Source organism: Papio anubis, chromosome 12, assembly GCF_008728515.1.
Source record: "Papio anubis isolate 15944 chromosome 12, Panubis1.0, whole genome shotgun sequence".
In the NCBI taxonomy this organism is placed as follows: domain Eukaryota; kingdom Metazoa; phylum Chordata; class Mammalia; order Primates; family Cercopithecidae; genus Papio; species Papio anubis.
The window spans coordinates 76,198,390-76,220,311 of record NC_044987.1 but is presented as its reverse complement, the minus strand read 5'-3'; the positions used below and the strand labels follow the sequence as shown (position 1 = coordinate 76,220,311).

At 44.0% G+C, this 21,922-nt stretch overlaps 1 protein-coding gene across 9 annotated transcripts in view; it reads left to right on the top strand.

Annotated features, from left to right (window-relative positions):
• The window catches only part of PLEKHA7 (pleckstrin homology domain containing A7), a 232,353-nt gene that overhangs the window by 123,572 nt on the left and 86,859 nt on the right, over positions 1 to 21,922 (top strand). For all 9 annotated transcript variants that reach the window (XM_021926852.2, XM_021926849.2, XM_017948580.3 and 6 more), the window contains one exon: positions 15,754 to 15,837. In XM_021926852.2, coding sequence (XP_021782544.1) covers positions 15,754 to 15,837 — 84 coding nt within the window. The remainder of the gene's footprint in view (positions 1 to 15,753; positions 15,838 to 21,922) is intronic.

Below are 21,922 nucleotides of genomic sequence, written 5' to 3'. Positions count from 1 at the left end.
CCAGGGCCTGTTCTATATACACCACAGTAGACTGTGTATTTTTCAAGTTGGGAGAGGTCTGTGATCTTGTCCCAGGTGGCACCTGGTTAGATGCTTTTCTTTTCCAGGAGTCCCTGCCTACTGCCAGTGGCCTCTTTGGGTGGCCATCAGGGCTGCATCCACTGGTACCACTCTTCCTTTGGATTCTTTAGGGATAGAATTGGTGGTGGTATCTTTCTTGATTTTTCACTCTGTGGAAGAAACAGTCTGTTGACTGGTTTGGGGTTTACCTTTTCTTTTTTCTTTCTTTCTTTCTTTTTTTTTTTTTTTTAGATGGAGTCTTGCTCTGTTGCCAGGCTGGAGTGGTGCAATGGCGCAATCACAGCTCACTGCAACCTCTGCCTCCCTGGTTCAAGCCATTCTCTTACCTCAGCCTCCTAGGTGGCTGAGACTACAGGCATGTGCCACCACCACCACACCTGGCTAATTTTTTTGTATTTTTAGTAGAGATGGGGTTTTACCATGCTGGCCAGGCTGGTCTCGATCTCCCCACCTCAAGTGATCTACCCGCCTTGGCCTCCCAAAGTGTTGGGATTACAGACATGAGCCACTGTGCCCAACTGGGGTTTACCTTTTCAAAAGCTCAGTTAGAGAAGGCTAAGAGTGAGTCCGTTCACTGTTGGAATTTTTTTTTTTTTTAAATATATTTGTGACAGGAAAAATTCTGGGCCAATTTTTGTCATCTTCCTTTAGTTATTTTTTTTTCTCCTGCCTCAGTCTCCCGAGCAGCTGGGATTACAGGCATTCGACACCATTCCCAGCTAAATTTTTTTTTTTTTTTTTTAAAGGAGAGACAAGGTTTCACCATTTTGGCCAGGCTGTTCTCAAACTCCTGACCTCAAGTGATCCGCCCACCTCAGCCTCTCAAAGTGCTGGGATTAGAGGCACCACACCTGGCATCTTCCTTTAGTTCTTAGTCTTATGTATTAATTTTTTTTTTTTTTGAGATGGAGTCTTACTTTGTCGCCCAGGCTGAAGTACTAGTGCCATGATCTTGGCTTGCTGCAACCTCTGCCACCTGATTTCAAGCAGCTCTCCTTCCTCAGACTCCTGAGTAGCTGAGATTACAGGCATGTGCCACCACACCCGGATACTTTTTGTATTCAGGATTTCACCATGTTGGCCAGGCTGGTCTTGAACTCTGGACCTCAGATGATCCACCTGCCATGGCCTCCCAAAGTGTTGGGATTACAGGTGTGAGCCACCATGGCCAGCAAGAAATCTTTATTTTTTAAAACAGATCTTCTTCATGAAAGGAAGGTCTTCTCTGGAATCAGTGGTGTTGGTACAAGGTAGGAGTTACAAACTCAGATGTCTACAGAGGCTTAGAAGATAACAGAAAGGCAACTTGTGGTGTTTATGCTCTTGAATTTGTTTTTGAAGTATTCATAACACTCTGTTTATATTTACAGAAATTTCTTTAAGAAAATTAGAAATGTTAGATGTGATGATAAATAACACTAGGTGTTCACCGTCAACATTGGGAAGTAGCAGGGAGTGTTGAGGACTGCAGGGAAATAAAAGGGTCATTCTACCTCTCCTTGGGGCCCAGAGTTGCCACAGTTTTTGTTTTCTAACATAAATTCAATTTCTTTTTCTTTTCTTCTTCTTTTTTTTTTTTTTTTTGAAACATAGTCTTGCTCTGTTGTCCAGGCTGGAGTGCAGTGATACAATCTCAGCTCACTGCAACCTCCGCCTCCTGGTTTCAAATGAAACCTCCTGGCTCAGCCTCCTGAGTAGCTGGAATTATAGGTGCCCACCACCACGCCTGGCTATCTTTTTTGTATTTTTAGTAGAGACGGGGTTTCACCATGTTGGCCAGGCTGGTCTCAAACTCCTGACCTCAGGTGATCTGCCTGCCCTGGCCTCCCAAAGTGCTGGGATTATAGGCATGAGCCACTGTGCCCGGCCTAAGCTGAATTTCTATATGAAATTTTTCTATTTTTAAACTTTGACTGATTTTTTACAATCTGAGTAGCTCAAATAAAACTAGTTTGGGGGACAAATTGGTTTTCAGGTCATGAATTTGAAGTCTCTGATGCATATTGGGATAGGTTGGCATATGGGATGGGCCTGTGGATCATCTCTCAAAGGACTGGTGTGGTGTGGGAGTCCTAGGGAAACCTGTGTGTGGAGGGGGCTGTTTATGTTCATCTTTTCATATGGATATGGAGGAGTCCAAGATATGTATGTAAAGTAAAAAACAAGTTATAGAATGACATGTACAATTTTATCCTATTTATGTAATTTTTTCTAAAACGATATATATATATATACACACATATATATATATAAAATTTTGAGTTCATAAAAATGTCATAAGTGGGCCGGGCGCGGTGGCTCAAGCCTGTAATCCCAGCACTTTGGGAGGCCGAGACGGGCGGATCACGAGGTGAGCTGAGATCCGGCCACTGCACTCCAGCCTGGGCGACAGAGTAAGACTCCGTCTCAAAAAAAAAAAAAAAAAAAATTGTCATAAGTGCAAAACCCGAAACGGATATACAAGAAACGGATCAAGGTAGTTGCCCCTGGGATTGACACTGAATTGGAGGCAGGAAAAGGAACCGCTTTTTAGTTTATACCCTTCGGTAGCATGCAGTACTTAAATAATTTTTGAAAAGTAAAATTAAAAGAGCTGTTGGAAAGTATAATTCCTATATGTTACAATTGAGGAGACTCGCTATATATGAATACTGAAGCCTTCAGTGCTAAGAATGTTGAGGAAGGAAGGAAATTAGAGTGGTCTGGCATGATTAGGAAGGGCTACTTGGAAGAGAAGGGGCCTTGAAGATTGGGCAGAAATCCTTAGGGAAAAGGACAGATGGAGCCAAAGCCCAGAGGTAGAAAAGAAAGGGTGGCTTGGGGACTGGTGGGCAGTTAAAGTTGACAGAAGCCAAGAGTATCGGGAAGCAGTGAGAGATAAAGAGGCTTTAACACTGAGGAGCCATGAAGGGTGTTTGGGCAGGAGATAATGGAACAAGAGCAGTGCTCCAGCATGCTTAAACCGGCAACAAGGATGAGGGAATTTGGAGACGAAGCCACAGGGCGGCAGCCTCTCATGTGGCCCCTGCTGGTTACCAAGATAGCTGTCACTAATTCCTGCTAGGGTATTTCCTGGTGAACAAGGATTATTTCTATATAACTGATGAATAAACTTCTGGCATTTCCTGTTCCTCCACTCTCAAGAGTGTGACTCTTGGAAGCTTGCCAACCTCTGCTGGTGCCTGATGTGGTTTCTCTACCTCTAAAGCCAGTGTGTCTCCCAAGACATTTTGGAGGTTCTATAGAGCAACTAGACGTTGACTGACATGTAGCCACTAGAAACAAGCCCACACTTTGCAGTTAGGCAGATCTGGACTTGAATTTTGACCTTGCCACTTGCTTGTTATGTGATCTTAGAATGGCTCTTGACTCCTTTGGGCCTCAGTTTCCTGATTTGTGAAATGAAGATAATATGATTTACCTTCTAGGGTATTATGCCTTTTAGGTTGATACATAGCAAATAGGTCTGCTTTGCTTTTCTATGACAACACCTGCTCTGAGCTCTGTGTGTGTATATATATATTTATATGTACTTATGACCATATCAGTCTATTCTATTGGATTATAAGCTACTATTCTGTGGAGGTGATTATGATCTAATCATTATTTTTCTCCAAAGCACTCAGAGGGCTAAGCAAATAGTTGGGCTTTAATAAGTGTTGAATGCGTGGGATTTGTGCTCTTAAACCTAATCCAGTCTTTATAGTGATTGAGTTGTGATTGATTAGGCTGTGTCTGTAGGCTAGGGTATACCTCTTCTGTGACCAAAATAGTTCTGTCCAAGCAAATGCCCTTGTTATGATAATATTTCAGGATGGCTTGTGAGTCGTTCATTCATTCTGCTATGGCAGATTGATATTTTGTAGGGCTTGGTGTTTAATATGATAATTTGGGGAGCCTTCTTTAAAAATAAATAAAATTGCAGAAAGCATGTAAACACATTGGTAGGGCTCTTCCTGGGGCCTGGAGGAGGCTTGTGAAAGTGAGGGGCCCTGAAGCTTGAGCTTCTTCGGTTTCACAGTAAATCATCTCCACATTTAAAGATTTATAGAACATTCACTACAGATAGTATTAAGAGTTATGAAGGATATGGAGGTTTCTAAAAGGCAAAAGATGGATACGAGTTTTAGTAATATAGTCATCCTAAGTAGACTCAGGACAAAATCCCTTGTATTTTTTTTCATTCAACAAATACTTGTGGAATACCTACTATGTGCCAGGCACTATGCTAAGCCCCGGAACATAGCCGTGAAAACACTAGTCTCTGCCCCATGGAGCTCATATTCAAGTGTCACCTGCATTGTGACTTGTAGACCTACGTAGGTTGCAATGGAAAGAGCCACAGTGTTGATCTGTGACTTTGGTGCCTAGTGTCTCTTTTTAACCCCTCTTCCCTTCTCCTTTTCAGGCCTGTTCTGGGAATGAGTGCCACATGGTTAAATCGGTGCTGAGAGAACCTTAGGCATCCCAAGCAGTGATGAAAGAATCGTTGTTACCAGGGGGAGTGGGTTTGCTGACTTGTAACCACTCAAACTCTTCCCTGCCCTGACTGGTATGAAATATTGATAAGGAGCCATTGTTTCTTCACCAAAGATAGTCTCTGATTTGGGGCTGATTTCAGCTCGGTATGGTAGGGCAAACCTGAATGAGCAATTTGTTCTGACTTCAGAGCTGTAGGTAGGGGTGTTTCTTTATGTCCTGGTTCTAGAGGGGCAGGCAACCCCACGGTCTCAAAGAACAGAAGAATTGGATTCTAGAGACATGAAGTGCTTGCCTGGTTGTTTACCTTTATCCACTGCTCCCCTTGGCCACAGTGGGGCAGTGACTCAGAGCTGGAACTATGTTCCTGCCTGGTTGCCAGATTTTGCTTGAGGGGTGGAGAGGAAGGAGAATGAATGAGCAGGAGCAAGTGGCTGCTGGATTTGTAACACCTTGGGAGGCAGCTGCTCAAGAACCGAAATTGAGAGAGAGCAGGTAGGCTGGGAGTTTCCCTCCCTGTCTGACCTAAACCTAAGATTTCAGAAGGCAGTGCAGCTGGGGAAGACACTATCTGAACATGGAGCCCAAAGGGAGGGTGAGTGTGTCCCCTGCCTTTTCCAGTAAGAACAAGAAAGCAGGTTAGTCCTGTACTGGTTTTATAGGGATTCAGTTTGCTGTGGTATATTCTGATTCATGAAAGTCAAGTCATGACTGAAAGAACGGGAGTTTTCGATGGTTGGGAGCACCAACAGTTAATTAAAAACAACTAGCATCCAATGTAATTGGGCATAAATAAGACCTAAGTATCATTAACTACACCTCCCTGATGTTATTTTGTTGGCAAGTGAGGTTGGGGAGGACAACTGTTCTGCCTGTCTCTTTGTGTTTGCAGTTGTGTATAGTGTTGTTACATTTTAGTCTGTAGCTCTGTGGATGACTGTAGTTTGAGATGAACCTCAGCATCTTAAAATGCTACAGCTGGAGGGAAGATCCTGGCAACATCTCCTGCTCCGGCTTTCTCATTTTACAGTTGGGGAACCTGACTCATTTAAGTGTACTAAACGGAAGCATAAAACTGGGTGTTCTAAGATTAAAAATGTTTCCCAGGACATGTTTGAAAACTTCTATAGAATGCGGTTTTTCTCGGGCCGCAGTTTCTGAACTCTGTCGGGGATGGAAGTGTGGCTGGTGGAAGGCGCCTCTTGATCTTAAACCACTTTGCCTGCCAGGTGAGTTCTTTAAATAGAAATTTTAACAGGAGGCTGGGTGCTGTGCCTTAACTCAAAGGGAAGAAAAGAAAGTGTGTTCTTGAGCCTCTGTCCTAGAGCAGGCTGAACATGCTGGAGTATGGAATGTGGAAAAAGGCAAAACAACTCTATTGGAGTGCAGTTTTAGAGCTAGCATAAGATAAATATAGCAGGCACTGAAGGTTGAAGTGTCTACTGTGGGCTGGGACGTTATCAGTATTCTTAATAACAATGCAGGGTCGGAATTAATCTTTCCTTTACAGATAAACTCAGAAAAGCCACTAACTTGCTCAAGGTCATGCAGTACCAGTGTGTGGCAGAGCTGGGATTTGAATTCCAGTTTATGTGACTCTGATCTGCCTGGGCTTCAGGCAGGCCTGTGTGGCCTTTCTAGATGGAGAACCTACCTGCACCCCCACTTTTACAGATGAGGAAACCGAGGCCTAGGGAGGTTGAGTAGTTGCTTGGGCTGTAGAGCTAGCTGGTAGTGACAAAGCTGGTACTCAGCTCCTACCACATTGCTCCTCTGCCAACTTCCTTAAAAAAAAAATTAGGAACGGGCTCTCTGAGTTTGATCTCCTCCTTCTATCAGGAGCTTGACTTTAATGTTCTCATGGTTACTGGGATCCCATGAAATCAAAATTAAAACTTTGTATTCACCAAGTAGCAACCCCAAGTCGTGGGGCTGCATGTGGGAACTCAGGGGACAGGCAGGCTTGCGGTGTGGGTGACTCAGTCAGAAGAGTACTTTGCAGAATGAATTGGCCATTGAGTGGATCTGGAGAACTTAATAGAACCTAATGAAATGTAGAGGTTTGCAAATCATGCCAGAAGACTGTTAAATTGAGAGCTTGGAAAAGACGGACTTCCCTCTTTGCAAATTGTGAGGGCTTTAAGTTTGCTCAGTTAATTTTGTGACTCCCTCATGCCCAGCTCTGCCTGTGCCAGGCTGTTTCCCTTTGGCACCTTTGGACACCGAGCACAGTTACTAACTGCCCCTCAGGTGGGGGGTCTAGAGTTGGATGGGGTTTCCATGTCGCTGCCCATGTTGGTATGGAGTGTGTGCCAGATGTGGATGGTACGAGAATGGGGGAGGCCTAGATTTGCCCTGCTCTATGCTCTCCAGGGCTGGTGAAGTCTTTTTCAGGACCTGTGGCCTTCTGCCTCCCCCTATCTTTGAGGGCTCTGTGATGCATTTTGCTGCTGAAATAAGAAATCACATTGGTTCTGCACATATCACCCTTCACATATCACCCTGAAGGTGATATGTCTGTGCTCAGGCTGTTTTGAAGTAAAGGAGTTCAAGTGCCTACTCTATGAATATTCTTGTTTCTTTGCTGTAGGAGATACGTGAGGAGTAAGGAATGACTCCTCCCAACCCTTGGATCTCACTTGAAGGGAGGGGACAGGGAGGAGAACAAACACACATAAAATAAATAGAGAGCAATACTAGTGAGGATAGAATCAGTCACCAAATTGTAGGTTTCATGCCAAAACACTCTCCCAGTTCATACAAGGGAGATACAGATGATGTTTGTATTCTCTTCCTGTGTGTTTTTAATCACTCAGTAATTTCCTATCAGGTATTTGCATTCCGTTCTTTGATTCTCTCAGTGGAGTGTATTAACCCTCCTTTACAGGGGAGTTGAGGAAGTTGTAGGGGAGGGCTAATTTCTCCAAATTATATTGTAACACAGTTCAGGAGAGCCAAGGATGAAGTGTTCTTGGCATGTTGGTGTCTCACCCTTGCACTGGCAGTAAGAATAGAAGCCAACTGCCTTCTCAGGGTGACCGTTAGGTTCTTGTCTCTGTTACTTGAGTTCAGATTTCTGTAGGGCTAGCTAGTTCATTTAGAGGCAAAATTAGCTGGGTGTGGTGGTGCATGCCTGTAATCCCAGCTGTTTGGGAGGTGGAGGCGGGAGAATCACCTTGAACCTGGTAGGCAGAAGTTGCAGTGAGCTGAGATTGCGCCACTGCACTCCAGCCTGGGTGAAAGAGTGAGACTCTGTCTTAAATATCCGGAGGAAAGAGCACCCAGGCTGCAAGGTCAGCTAGTACTAAGACTGTTAAGTAGGAAAGAGCCTGGTGTTCAAGGAACAAAAAGGCCAGTGTGGCTGGGCCAGCATGGACAAGGGGAATAATGGTACTAGATGAAGATGGAACCAGACAGGAGTCAAGGCATCTTAGCGTTTTGTAAGCTAAGGTAAGGAGCTTAGTTTTTACTCTGCGTGTAAAGTAGAGCTATCATAGAGTTTAATGGAGGAGTGTGACTTGGTCTAGCTTATATTTTAAAAGATCCATGAAGCGTCCAATGAGGAGAATGGGTGCTACAGAGGCCAAGGTAGAAGCAGAAAGAGCCGGTAGGAGGCTGTTGCAGTATTTAGTTAAGAGATGAGTAGGGTGCTAGCTGTACAGATGGAGTGGAGTGTGGATTAATTCAAAGTATATTTTGTAGATAGAGGCAATAGGACTTGGTTCTACGTGCTTCACATATTGTACATGAAGGTTAAGGTAAAGAAAGGAATAAAGGATGACTCTAAGGTCGTAGTGATGTTCATGGAAATAGGGAAGGCTGGAGGAGTATTGGAGTTTGGGGGGAAGGGAGGCTTATTCTATTCTTGCCCTGTTAAAATGTCAGTGCCTATTAGACATTGCTATAGTCAAGGTACAGTTGGATTCAACAAACATTAATTGAGGACCTTCTGTATGCCAGACATTTCACAAGGCTCTTTCATGTATGTTCCTTCATTTTATCATCATAACAAACTTTCGGAGGGACATTTTTATCCCCTATTTGCAAATGGAAGAATTGATCCTCAGAGAGGTGAGGTGGCTTATCTGGTTTGAACCCAGATCTTCTGACCCTAGGGCTCTGGGCTGACTTGTTGCTTAGGGCAGATGTTGAAGGAGGCTGATTAGTGTTATGTTGATAGCTTCTACTTAAAGAGAGGATGGGGACCTTACATTGGCTCATCAAGGCCTGATTCTGGAAGAAGGGCCTGTCACAGGAATGCCCGTGTGCAGTGAGCTGTTGTAAATCTTGATATTGTCAAAATAGTGCAAGCTTGAAAGACCATTTCAGTAGATTTTCAGTCCCCTTAGAAACACCACATTAATGATGATGGTTTGCATTAAATGAGCAATTTTGTGAAAGTGTTAAGTAAAATTAGCCACAAGGAGCTTAAAAAACAATTGAGGAAACGTGAAGATGCTGTTTCAAATCTTGATTGCTACCTCTTTTTTGTGGGGCCCATATCCGAGCTGAAGATGAAGAAGAGGCAATTTCTTGTATTCTCAGAGTTTCAATTTCCAGTTTTGAGACCTAACTAGGAGCATTATTAGGTTATCCAGAATCCTTGGTTTTCTCCAGACATTGGTATTTAGAACAAAGATAGTAAGTGGCTTTACAAGCCTGGGGGCAGTGCTGAATGTGGCTTCAGGCGTGCAGGGTAACCTTTTACAGTGTTCTGGGAGCCACATTGAGGAACCAGAAGGTCCAGAGGGGCAGATACTGCTGAGCATACCAATGAGAAGATTTTTAACAGAGTCCCTCCTCAGGCTTTTAGGCCAGATACTTTTCTTACGTTTTAAGCAGTTTCTTCTCTTTATAGCGTGGTCCAGATAAGAGCTAGTGCTGACGGAGCAGATTTGTCACACTCTCAGCATACCAATACCACTGCTGTCAGAAAACCAGATTTATCAGGGTGCTCCGACCCCCACTGTTCTGTTAAGCATCAGTCACATAATGCCAGAACTTCTTGCCATGCCAAAAAAATTGCTGTGCTAATTGGAACCTTGGTGTTTAACCAACAAGAGTCACTGCTTATATTACAATCAAAATCCATATGAATAGAAAATTAATCTTGGAAAAATGCTGCAAGAAACCGTAGGATGTATTTACATTTTGACTAGCCTTCTCTGTCATTTTAGGTTGACTCTGTCTTACATTGACCTTAAATCAGTTCTCCATGGTCCACACTTTATTCTCTTATCAAGTCTTTTGTATTTGCTGTCAGACTTCTTTAGGACCTAACCCAAGTCCTTCCTGGCCCAGGGCTTGTGAAGACGTGCTTATTTACATGGATGGTTACCCATAGCCTGCTTTCATGGGAATCATCCTTCCCTGCCATCTTCTATCCATGTTCCCTGGTCCTTTCCTAAGTGAGACTGGCTGCCATTCAACTTCAAGGGGCTGCTTCTGGGAGTAAGAGCGGGATTTGAAAATGGAGGCTAGCTTGTGTTTACCTCATATGCCAAATTACTTTCTCGGTAGCCTGAAGAGAAACAGAAGCCCTTGTGTGGAACAGAGAGAGTTTTTGTTCTCCCCTGAAACCAGCCACTTGGCTCTCAGCCGGGCCATCTCTGAACTACCATAGAGCAAGGTAGCAATTCAGGTCTAAGAACAGGTATTTCAGGGGATGTGTCTGTGCCTGCTAAATACTTCTTGAGACTCAGTGATAGGACATGAGTCTCTTCATGGGTGTTAGAATCAGGAAATGGAGCTGACTGAGGGCTTTTGTGGTGGGGAAGCCGGGGACAGCGAGTAAAGCCAGAGGACTTTGCAATCTCCAAATGGGTTTGAGGAGCCAGCGTTTAATAGGCAGCCTTTGTTTGGCGAGGGTGAGCCTGGAGTAGTGGAAAGAGATCAAAAGGATGGTGGTGTGCAGACAACACACACACTGCGGTTGTAGGTAAATCACCGTTCTTTGGGGGCCTTACTTTCTTCATTTGGGGCCTGGTGTGGTGATACCTAACCTGCCCTTTTACGTATTTGTGAATATTGAATGGAATCGCCCAGGAACCTCACTCACATCCCTTTGCTTAGAGTGCTGAACCAGAAGCTCTGCCATTAGCAAGCTGAATGTGTTTGATAAAAAAATGATGAAATTTTGGCCGGGCACGGTGGCTCACGCCTGTAATCCTAGCACTTTGGGAGGCCAAAGTGGGCAGATTTCTTGAGCTCAAGAGATGGAGACCAGTCTGGGCAACATGGTGAAACCCCATCTCTACTAAAAATAAAAAAAATTAGCTGGGCATGGTGGTATGCGCCGGTTAAGTCCCAGCTACTTGGGGGACTGAGGCAGGAATGTCGCTTGAACCCAGGAGGTCAAAGCTGCAGTGAGCTGAGATCATTCCACTGCACTCCAGCCTGGGTGACAAAGTGAGACCCTGTCGCAAACAAAAAAAAAAAAAAAAGAAATTTTAAGACTTCAGTATTCAGAAGCCATTACACTGGTTCATCTCTTTTCTCAATGTATGAGTCTTTTTGGAAAAAAAAAAAAAATAGTATTCTAGTAACATCCCATAACCTGGAACCTCAGTTTCCTTATGTTTAACATGGGGATGAAAATATCTACCCTGCTTACTTCAATGGGTAGTTTGGAGGGGCAAATAAGATGATGAATGTAAGCACAGTTAAAGCTCCTTAGTTAAAACTCCTTGTAATGGCGTAAACTCGGGAGGCGGAGCTTCCAGTGAGCTGAGATCCGGCCACTGCACTCCAGCCTGGGCAACAGAGTGAGACTCTATCTCAAAAACAAACAAACAAACAAACAAACAAAAAACTCCTTGTAAATTGCAGGAGATGGTGGTGGTGGTGTTGACACTGTGACTGAAAACTCTTTTGGCAAAGAGGGCAGCATCCATATTAGGGAAGAATTTTGAAGAACTGTCTCTAGGTCTGATCAAATGACAGCTATTTTGTGTTGGCTTTTTAAAAATTACCTTTCTTCTAATGTTAGAATGTAAAATTCATCTTAGTGCCTAAACTCTGCAGCTCAAGATTCATTTACTTAGAACCCTGAGTTTATTTAAGCTGGTACAGTTTGGGGTGGGGAGCCCAGGAGTTGCTATTAAGATTGTGTAGTGTAGGCCAGATGTGGTGGCTCACACCTGTAATCCCAGCACTTTGGGAGGCTGAGGGGGGTGGATCACGAGGTCAGGAGATGGAGACCATCCTGGCTAACATGGTGAAACCACGTCTCTACTAAAAATACAAAAAATTAGCCGGGCATGGTGGCGGACGCCTGTAGTCCCAGCTACTCGGGAGGCTGAGGCAGGAGAATGGCGTGAACCTGGGAGGCGGAGCTTGCAGTGAGTGGAGATCGTGCCACAGAACTCCAGCCTGGGCAATGGAGCGAGACTGTGTCTCAAAAAAAAAAAAAAATTGTACAGTGTATATGAAGTGGTGGTCACTGGCTGCTGGATCTGCCCCACGCCTGTAGAAGATTTGCTTTTTACACTCATCTGCCAGAGATCCACCAGCTGATCTTATGGTAGAACCGAAGGCTGTTTGGGGACTACTGAGTGCCACACAAGTGCTGTCACTCAGAACTTTGGCCCTGGACAAAAGGGGAAAGAGGGAGATAAAGAATGAGAGGGAGTAGTGGCAGCTGGTGCTGTTTTTCCTGATGCCTTGTGTCTTTAGGGCTTTCTGATCATGGCCAGGAAGCTGCCCCCCTGAGACTCTTTAACGGAAAGGGAAAGCAGGTTATCATACAGAGAACACAGAATTTAGAAATAGAAGACCTGGAGTCATTTCCCAGTCTTATCACTTTTTTGTTTGTTTTTGAGACAGAGCCTCACTCTGTCACCTAGGCTGGAGTGCAGTGGCACAATCACAGCTCACTGCAGCCTCGACCTCCTGGCTCGAGTGATCCTCTTAACTCAGCCTCCCAAATAGCTGGGGCTACAGGTGTGTGACACCATGCCTGGTTAATTTTTGTACTTTTTGTAGAGACAAAGTTTCACCATGTTGCCCAGGCTGATCTCAAACTTCTAGGCTTAAGCGATTCACCTGCCCCAGCCCCAGGAAGTGCTAGGATTACAGGTGTGAGCCACTGCACCTGCCCCATGTCCCAGTCTTATAATTTATCAACAAAGTTATATTGTACCAGGCAACCCCCAACCACATTTACCTCTCTGAGCCCTATTTCCTCATTGATGGTGGGACTGATGGTGGTAATAGCCCAGATGAGTAAGAAAATGCTTTGTAAACTGCAAACCTCGTTAGAGATAATCACAGATAGCTGTGTTAATGTTTTATGGTTATTTCTGTTACGAGCAGGGCTTTTTTTTCCCCTCCAGGTGGAAATGGGCAGGTTTAGATTTAGAGTTTGCATTTTCAGATTCTCTGGCAAGTGGAGATAAGTCTCTGGAAAAAGATGGGCCAGGAGTGGTGGCTCACACCTGTAATCCCAGCACTTTGGGAGACTGAGGTGGACTGATCACCTGAGGTCAGGAGTTCGAGACCAGCCTGGCCAACATGGTGAACCCCTGCCTCTACTAAAAATACAGAAATTAGCCAAATGTGGTGGCAGGTTTCTGTAATCCGAGCTACTTGGGAGGCTAAGGCAGGAGAATCACTTGAACCCGGGAGGCAGAGGTTGCAGTGAGCCAAGATCATGCCATTGCACTCCAGCCTGGGCGACAGAGCGACACTCCATCTCAAAAGAAAAAAGAAAAAGCTGGGTATAAATAAAGCCTAACCATTGAATGTGGTGCAAGGATTTTTAAAACAGGTGTTAAGAAGGCCTGTTTCTGCTTCTTGTCCTTATCTTAGATGCTCAGCCTTAACTCTGCTTTTTTGGGAAGACTAGTCTGCTGTTTGCCAAATGAGGTCATAGAATTCCACGGGCTTGCCTGGGACCAGGAGGAGGGAATTCAGAGGCTGGCTATGGTTGGGAAGGGTGACAGTATGGTGAGGCGGTGCATAGTTGCAGGACTAAGGAACAATCTGGCCTCATGGCTGGCTTCACATTTGGCTTGTTAGGGTTTTCAGGTTGCTCTAACCCTCAGTGCCCAGGTTATCCCAGACACCTGGACATTGGAGATTCTGACCAGGCATTAGGATGGTGTAAAAAAAACTTTGTAGGCCTAGAGAGTTTTTCTTTGATAATCTTTGTGCTATACTGATTTAGACAGTAATCTCTAGGGAGATTTAGTCCTCAATTTGGAGATGGGGCTAATATTTTAACAATACCAAACTGAGATGATCTATTGATTATGAAAGCATTTTAACTGTCTATACTAGGAACCTTAAAAAATGACCATGCTCTTTGATTCAGCAGTTTTACCTTTGAGACTTTAACCCAAGGAAAAATTTGAATTGCAAAATTCAAATTACATTGAAGGAGATATAGATTATAATAGTGGGGGGAGGCACCTAAAATATCTAGCATTAGAAGAGTTTAAATCTTTCTAGAATGTAAATACCATGGGATAAGGACTTTTTGTTCACCTTTTATCTCCAGTACCTAAAGGAGTGCCCAGCACGTGGGTGCCCAGTAGGCAACTTTTTGAGTGGTTGTATGTAAAAAAAATTACATTTGGCCAGACATAATCCTAACGCTGTAGGAAGCAAGCCTGGTGGGCTGAGGGTTGAGACGAGCCTATGCAGCATAGTGAGATCTCATCTCTGCAAAAAAACCCAAAACTTAGCTGGGCATGGTGGCACGTACCGGTAGTCCCAGCCACTTGGGAGGCTGAGGTGGGAGGATTGCTTGAGCCCAGGAGTTTGAGCCTGCAGTAAGCCACGATCACCCCCCACTGTACTCTTCCTGGGCAACAGAGCAGGACCCTGTGAAAAAATTTTTGTTTACATTCGTATGATAAGACTATTATTCAGCTATTTCGAATAAAGAAGTCTTAATGACATAGGACTTTTTCTATGTGAATAGGAAGTGAAAAAGCAGGACATAGAATTTTGTATACAGTAAAATCACTCTCAGTAGCCTGAAGTGATTCTTTTAAGTAGAAGAAAATTAAAAACTTGGAAGGTGAAAATACCCAGGTATATCTCCACATAGAGAGGTGACTTTTTACTTTTTACATTTTAAAAAATGTCTACAGGCCAGGCACAGTGGCTCACACCTGTAATCTCAGCACTTTGGGAGGCTGAGGTGGGTGGATCACTTGAGGTCAAGGTTTTGAGACCAGCCTGGCCAACATGGGGAAAGCCCGTCTCTACTAAAAATACAAAAATAAGCCTGGCGTGGTGGTGCACACCTGTAATTCCAGCTACTTGGGAGGCTGAAGCAGGAGAATTGCTTGAACCCAGGAGGGGGAAGTTGCTGTGAGCCGAGATTGCATCACTCCAGCCTGGGTAACAGAGTGAGACTCTGTCTTTAAAAAAAAAAAAAAAAAAAAAAAAAGTCTGCAATCACTATGAGCTTAAAAGAAATTTAAATAAATCGTATTTTGTTTTAAAAAGAGGAGGTTTAGTTTAGTTTATTTGTGGAGCAAACCAACAGTCTCTAGAGCCAGCTCCTCCGCCCTTTCAAAGAACCAAGCAGCCTTTGTTGATGCACAAAACACCTACACGCTTTGTTTGTGTCTGTCAGCCTGGTGTGGAAGCTGATCCTTCCTAACTTCAAAAGGGTGATAGAAACTCCACCGTGCTGAAATTGTGCAGGTCGTGTTGCAGAGACATGCCCATACATTTATATCCCATCATTGAAGTGAAGACATTTTGTTGTAGGGAGAAGAATTTTCAGAAGATAGATTTTTCTGGGTGGGTGGTTAATTCTTAGAATTCTTTCACTAGGTTCATGGATTTGGAAGCTGTCGGAAGTGTCATCTGCTTTCCTTTATTCTTGTTTTAGCTCGTACTGTCTTAAAGTGACTTTTTGCTCATCGTCTCAGTTTGCTGGAGTAAGTACTTCATGGAATGTCTCTCCAAGATGCAGTATTCTCTTGGAGCCAAGACTTCCTTAGAAGTCTCCCTGTCTCGTAGGTGGGCTCTGGCACCTGCGCTGGAAATTCTTGGGCTTTTCTTAGTGTGGCGGGTTTCTGACAGACTAAGTGTGTCTCAGGGGAAAGGCCCACATTTCTCCCCCTGTGAGAAACCTTCGATGACCAGGGTCGCCAGACATTGCTGACTGACCTGTCATGTCTGTACTCCTTTCATTCACACGAATTCTCATCCATCATCTCTCTTTCTCTTTAGCCATAACCAGCAGACCACAGCATTCAGGCATCCTGTGACGGGGCAGTTTTCTCCGGAAAACAGTGAATTCATTCTTCAAGAAGAGTAAGTATTTTTATGTATTCTCCTTATCTGGGCAGAGTATGGGATACTAAAGGCATTTGCTGAAGACAAAACTTGCTGGACTGTTTTCTCTGAGACAGAGGGGCTTGGAGTGAGTGAGTTGGTTGATCCAAACAGGAATGTGAGAAGAATTTTATTTTTCAATCTCCAGACTTCTCTCAGTGGCAAGCTGTGGAAGAGGAGAGTTGATACAGGGATGTGCTATGATGGGTACTGTCAGAGTTTCTTTAAAGTTCCGTTTCCCCTGAGTGAACCCTTTCTCCTGATACATCTTCTGGTACATTAGCCCTGTTCGGAGAGGACCCACTCATCTGGGTGGAAATATAGCTGACACACACCTGTATTACCAGATACTTGGGAGACTGAGGTGGGAGGATGGATTTGAGCCTGGGAGTTCAAGGTTAACAAGACCAAATATCTTTTTTTTTTTGAGGCAGGGTCTTGTTTTGTCATCCAGGCTGGAGTGCAGTGGCACAATCTTGGCTCACTGCAGCCTTGACCTCCCTGGGCTCAAGCAATCCTCCTGCCTCAGCCACCCAAGTCGCTGGGACTACAGGCATGCACCACCACACCCAGCTTATTTTTGTGTTTTTTGTAGTGATGGGGTTTCACCATGTTGCCCAAGTTGGTCTCAAACTCCTGTGCTGAATCAATCCTCCTGCCTCGGCCTCCCAAAGTGCTGGGATTACAGGCGTGAGCCACCATATCCTGCCCTAGACCCCATCTCTTAAAACATGTGTGTGTTGTGGGTGGAGGCAGGGGGTGTCCCCTCAGACTGAGCTGAATCAGGCTCCCAGGGAAGCCTCAAATAAGAGTCCAAAATCCAAAGAGAGGAGAGCTGGTAATCCCCATCATCGCTGAACATTTTGAGTTCTTTCTGTTCTCTTTTCCTAACATGGGAACTTTCCTGTTCCTCAGCTCAGTTTCAGCAGGGCTCTCGGATGCTCAGGTGGGCTCTACCACCCAGGGCTTGTCTACGTAAAAATACATGTACAGCCCAAGCAGGATGTGTTTTCCCAAAAAAGGAAGGCAAGAAATGTGCATCGCTCTGCCCCCTTCCATTCATTTGAGACAGTTCTATTTGAAGAAAACATTTATGTTTCGGAAAGTAACAAATAGATGTTAGGTTTAAAGGTTTTTTCCTTCTTCAAATCATTTTTCCTCTGTTTAGTCACGTAGACCAAATATAATCTTAAAATAAACTCTCAGTATTTATATTTTTACAGCATTTCCCTCCCTTAATACCTACACCTTTAAACTTTTTATTATGGAAAAAAATATACAAAAAGAGATATGGTAATAAATTCAATATACTTATTGCTCATTTTCAACAATTTCCAAAACATGGCTAATTTTATTTTATCTATCCCTTCACTCTCATCCCCTAGATTATTTTGAAGCAAATTCCAAACGTGTCATTTCATCTCTATAGTATTTTCAGCTTAGAATCATTATCCCACAGTACGTTTAAAGCTAGAAAGCTATAATTATGGTGAAACTGACATCCTTGCACGTATGCTCTGTGCCGGAGGCTTTACACGCATATCTCATTTAATAGGATCATCCTGAGAGATAGACCATCGCCATTTTAGAGATGAAGAACCTGAGACCCAAGGAAGTGCCCAGGGACACACAGCTAGGACAGCCAAGATGCCATCCCAGGTTAGCCAGGCTTCAAGGCCTGTGCTGCCTTTGCGTGGTGCTCTCCTCATTAAGTCCAACTCCTGTCATAGTCAGAGGCCACTTCCTAAGTTATTTTGATGCTGGTGGTCCATAGGAGACGACAGTCAGGGGCTGGAGTTGGGAGTCTGACTTTGGAAGCATTAATACTAATAAAGAGAGTGAGTAAAGATTGTCTTGTCTCCTAGATTGAGAACGAACTGCTGTTTAAAAAGAGCCAGGATGTGGATTCCCCAAATTCCAGCTCAGAATAAATTTGTTTATAGAATCCTGAAGGTCAGAAGCTCTTGGGAAGTCATTGAGTTCAGTCCTCAGGCATCCTGGAGACACGGGTGCCTGTTGTTAAGTCTGGACAGAGAGTCCATCAGAACCTTTAGCTTGGGAACTTACCAACTTCCATAAGAGCTGCTAGAAAATGCAGACCTACCATTACAAAACATTTGTCACACACAATTCCTTCTCCTCTCATTCTTAACAGAAGACTTTATCTACTGACCACTTCTCTTCAAAAGGTAGCCTCTTTCCTACTACCGAAACATCTCTGTAGTTAATTTCAGTTCCATCCAGCTTCTGAGGGGAAGATGTACCTTCTTTTCAAGGCTTACTTTTTCCCCTCTAGATTCCATCTCCTGGATGTCATGGGGGTACATGCTTGTCTCAGGTGGTGTGTGGCACTGATTGGCCAGACTTTCCTTACAACAGGCAGAATATGCTATAGGCATTGAGAAGAAGGGAGGATTCCTGCACTTATTAAATACCTAGTGAGTACCTACACTGTGTCTGGGGCTGTGCTGGACTCTACAGGTACAGCAGCAAGCAACACAGATGTGGTCCTGGTGGTGAGGAGCTTACGGTTGAGTAGGGAATTTGCTTGCTCTTATTGGTGTGAACAGATACATCTCCCCACTGTTGGCAGGTAGGACTCACCTGAGATGCTCAGAATAATGTGTGCATGCCCCTCAAAGGATAGTTTCTCATTTTACAGATTAGAGGCATGGAGAAGAGAAGTAATGTGAAAGCTATAATATAATGGTTCCAGGTGACATGAGTCCTGAGTGTTCTAATTCCTGCGTCAGTCATACAGAATCAGTCAGAATAGGCTAGGGTCTGCTGTGGTAATAAGAGATCACAAATGTGATAAATGTTCATGATAGAGGAAACATAGAGTTCAATGGGAATTGATAAAGGGGACTCTAACCTAGCTTAGGGACCACAGATGGCCTCCTCATCTGGAAGGGGATGTGGTTTAAATTGAGATCAGTCTAGTCAAGGTGAACAACCTGGGCAAAAACCTAGAGGGGAAGGAGGGTAGAGCATGGGGGATCTATACCAGTTGAGTTAAAGTGAAAAATGAGGAGCACTGGATGGATTCTGGAGGTACTTGGGAAGTAAAATGAACAGGATTTGGTGATTGATTGACTGTGATAGGAATGAAAGAGAGGAAAGATATTCTTGAAGCCTCTGGCCCTAAACTGGAGGAAGAGGGAAGATTTAGATAAGGGAAGATAAGTGTGTACACGTGCATGTGTGTAGGTGTCGTTCACAGCTGAGGAGAGTGTGACCAGCCTTGGTGGGGTCAAAGTGCAAGAAAGCTGACTTGCAATGGAGGTTTGTGAAGGGGAGTGTGTAGATAAGGTTAAAAAAGGGGCTGCAACCAATTACCTAAATTGCTTCCTCCTAAATGAAATACATTTAGATTTACCTCCTGGGGAAGCTCTGGAGGGTGAGTGCGGCATGATTTCTTCTCACAGAACCAGTTTTTTTAAAATTATGCAAATGAATGAGATTCTTGTTTTGTTCCCTTAGAGGAGCTTAATTTTGTTGTGTAGTGTGTTATGTTTGAGACTAATGTCTTGGGTGGAAAAAGGAAAACTGGCTCCTTTCTTTTTCTTCTCCAAAGAGAATCCACTAAGGCCAAGCACTGGAGAGCTGTAACCACATTGACTCCTCTTGCCAGAGCCTCCACCCCCCAGTTTCTTGTAGCTAATTCTTCTGGAGCAGCGGTTCTCAAAGTGTGGTCTCTGAATCAGCATCACCTGAGAAGGTGTTGGAACTGGAAATTCTTGGCCCCACCCCAGGCCTAATGAATCAGAGACTCTGGAGGTAGGGCCCAGCAATCTGTGGTTTCACAGGCCTTCCAGGTGATTCTGATGCGGTAAAAGTTTAAGAACCACTGATTTAGGCGACTTGCTCTTTTCATCCCTTCTAAATTACTCCCAAGTTCTTCTCTTCACCTCCAGGTGTCTTCCCACTTCACCCACCAAGTGTCCATCCATTCTCTGGGCTGCAGTGGCAATCTTAGGTGGATTTCAGTCACATAATCTTGAGTTTCTTCTTCTGTGGGAATAAAAGAAAAAAAAATTTTAAACCCATCTCCATGGTGACTTCTCCTAGGGCATTATTGGTGTGAACAGATACATCTCCCCACTGATGGCAGGTAGGACTTGCCTGAGCTGCTTGGAATAACCCATGTATGCCCCTCCAAATGATGGTTTCTCATTTTACAGGTTAGAGGCATAAGGAAAAGAAATAATGTGAAAGCTGTGAGCTGTGGGCCAGAGGACATGAGCTCTGAGTGTTGCTGTTCCTGTGTCAGTCATATAGAATCAGGCTAGGTAGGCTAGGGTCTGCCGTAGTAACAACAAACAAAATCTCCATGATTTAAAACAGCAAACGCTGATTTCTCATGTTTGCTTCATGTCCATCATAGGTCACCTGATGGACTCTGCTCTGCCCTCTTGTTTTTTTTGAGACAGAGTTTTAAAAAACTCTGTGGTGTCTGGGTGACCACCACACCCAGCTAATTTTTGTATTTTTAGTAGAGATGGGGTTTCACTGTGTTGCCCAGGTTGGTCTTGAACTTCTAGCCTCAAGCAGTCCATCTGCCTCAGCCTCCCAAAGTGCTGGGATTACAGGCATGAGCCACCCGCCTGGCCTAGAGTGCTAATTTTCTCATTTGACCTTTTCTGTTATGCCACCGGTTTTTTATTATACCCCCTGAGGGGCGTAGGCATCAGTCAATGGGTTCTGTATTCTTGTTCCCCCAGGGGACACTCCTTTACCCACCAAGCCAGCAGGTATGTGAAAATGTCTCATGGGAGAGCTAATACAAGCTCAGGCTGTATTAATAAAATTACAGTGCATAGAGAAAAGGGGAGAATAGTTCTGTTATATCATGGTTTTTGTGAACCACTTCATTCATCCATTCAGTACAAATTGATGGAGTACCAAGGGCATGCCAACCTCCAAACACCATGTTCTAGATACTGCATTTTAAGAGAGGTGTTGAGCAATTGATATTCCCCTGAGGAGCGGGACCATTTTGGCGAGGGTTCTAGAACCCCTATCCTGTGACCTGTTGTGATTAATCTGCAGGAGAGAAGATTGAGGATGTGGTAAAAGTCTTCGAGAAGGGCTAGCAAGTGGAAGTGGGGTACATTTATTATGTGGCTGGCAAAGGCCAGATCAATGAGTGAAAGCTATAGGCAGACAAATTTCAACCCAGTCCATAATTTTCTGAGAAAGACTGTATTAGTCTGTTCTCACGTTGCTAATAAAGACATATCTGAGACTGGGTTTAATTGGCACAGTTCCACGTGGCTGGGGAGGCCTCACAATCATGGCGGAAGGCGAATGAGGAGCAAAATCACATTTTACATGGCTGCAGGCAAGAGAGCATGTGCAGGGGAACTCCCCTTTATAAAGCCAAGAACAGCATGGGAAAAACCTATTGCCATGATTCAATTACTTTCCACTGGGTCCCTCCCATGACATGTGGGAGTTATGGCAGCTACAATTCAAGATGAGATTTGGGTGGGGACACAGCCAAACCATATCAGACACTTTATAGCATCCCTTGTTTCAGGATCTAGAATTTCCTCTTTAACATTAAATGAAGTATTCTACCTCCTAGAATAAGAGTTGGGAGCTTTTAAAATGAATAATATTAATAGTATTGTTAGTATTATTATTACTTTTATAGCTAACACATAGCACCCTTACTATTACTAGGTACTTTTCTAAGTGCTTTACATATTTTTAATTTTCACAGCAATCCTGTGAGGAAGATACCATTATTATCATGAATACTAAGGCACAGAGAGGTTAAGAGTCTTGCCAAGGGTCACACAGAGAGTAAGTGGTGGAGTCAGGATTTGAATCCAAGTAGTCTGGTCCTAGATGCCATGCTTCTAAACACTATGCTATACTGCTTCTCATTTCAGAGGTCTTCTGGGGACAATCCTCTTCCTTGTCCATACTCAGTGTGCTGATTGAGTAGGCTACTGCTGCAGAAAGATTTTAATTGTAATTGTATTTGTAGCAATGAAATTTCATCTGTAATAACTTTGCACTTGTTTGAAAGATGCCAAGCCTCCTTGGTAGTCTT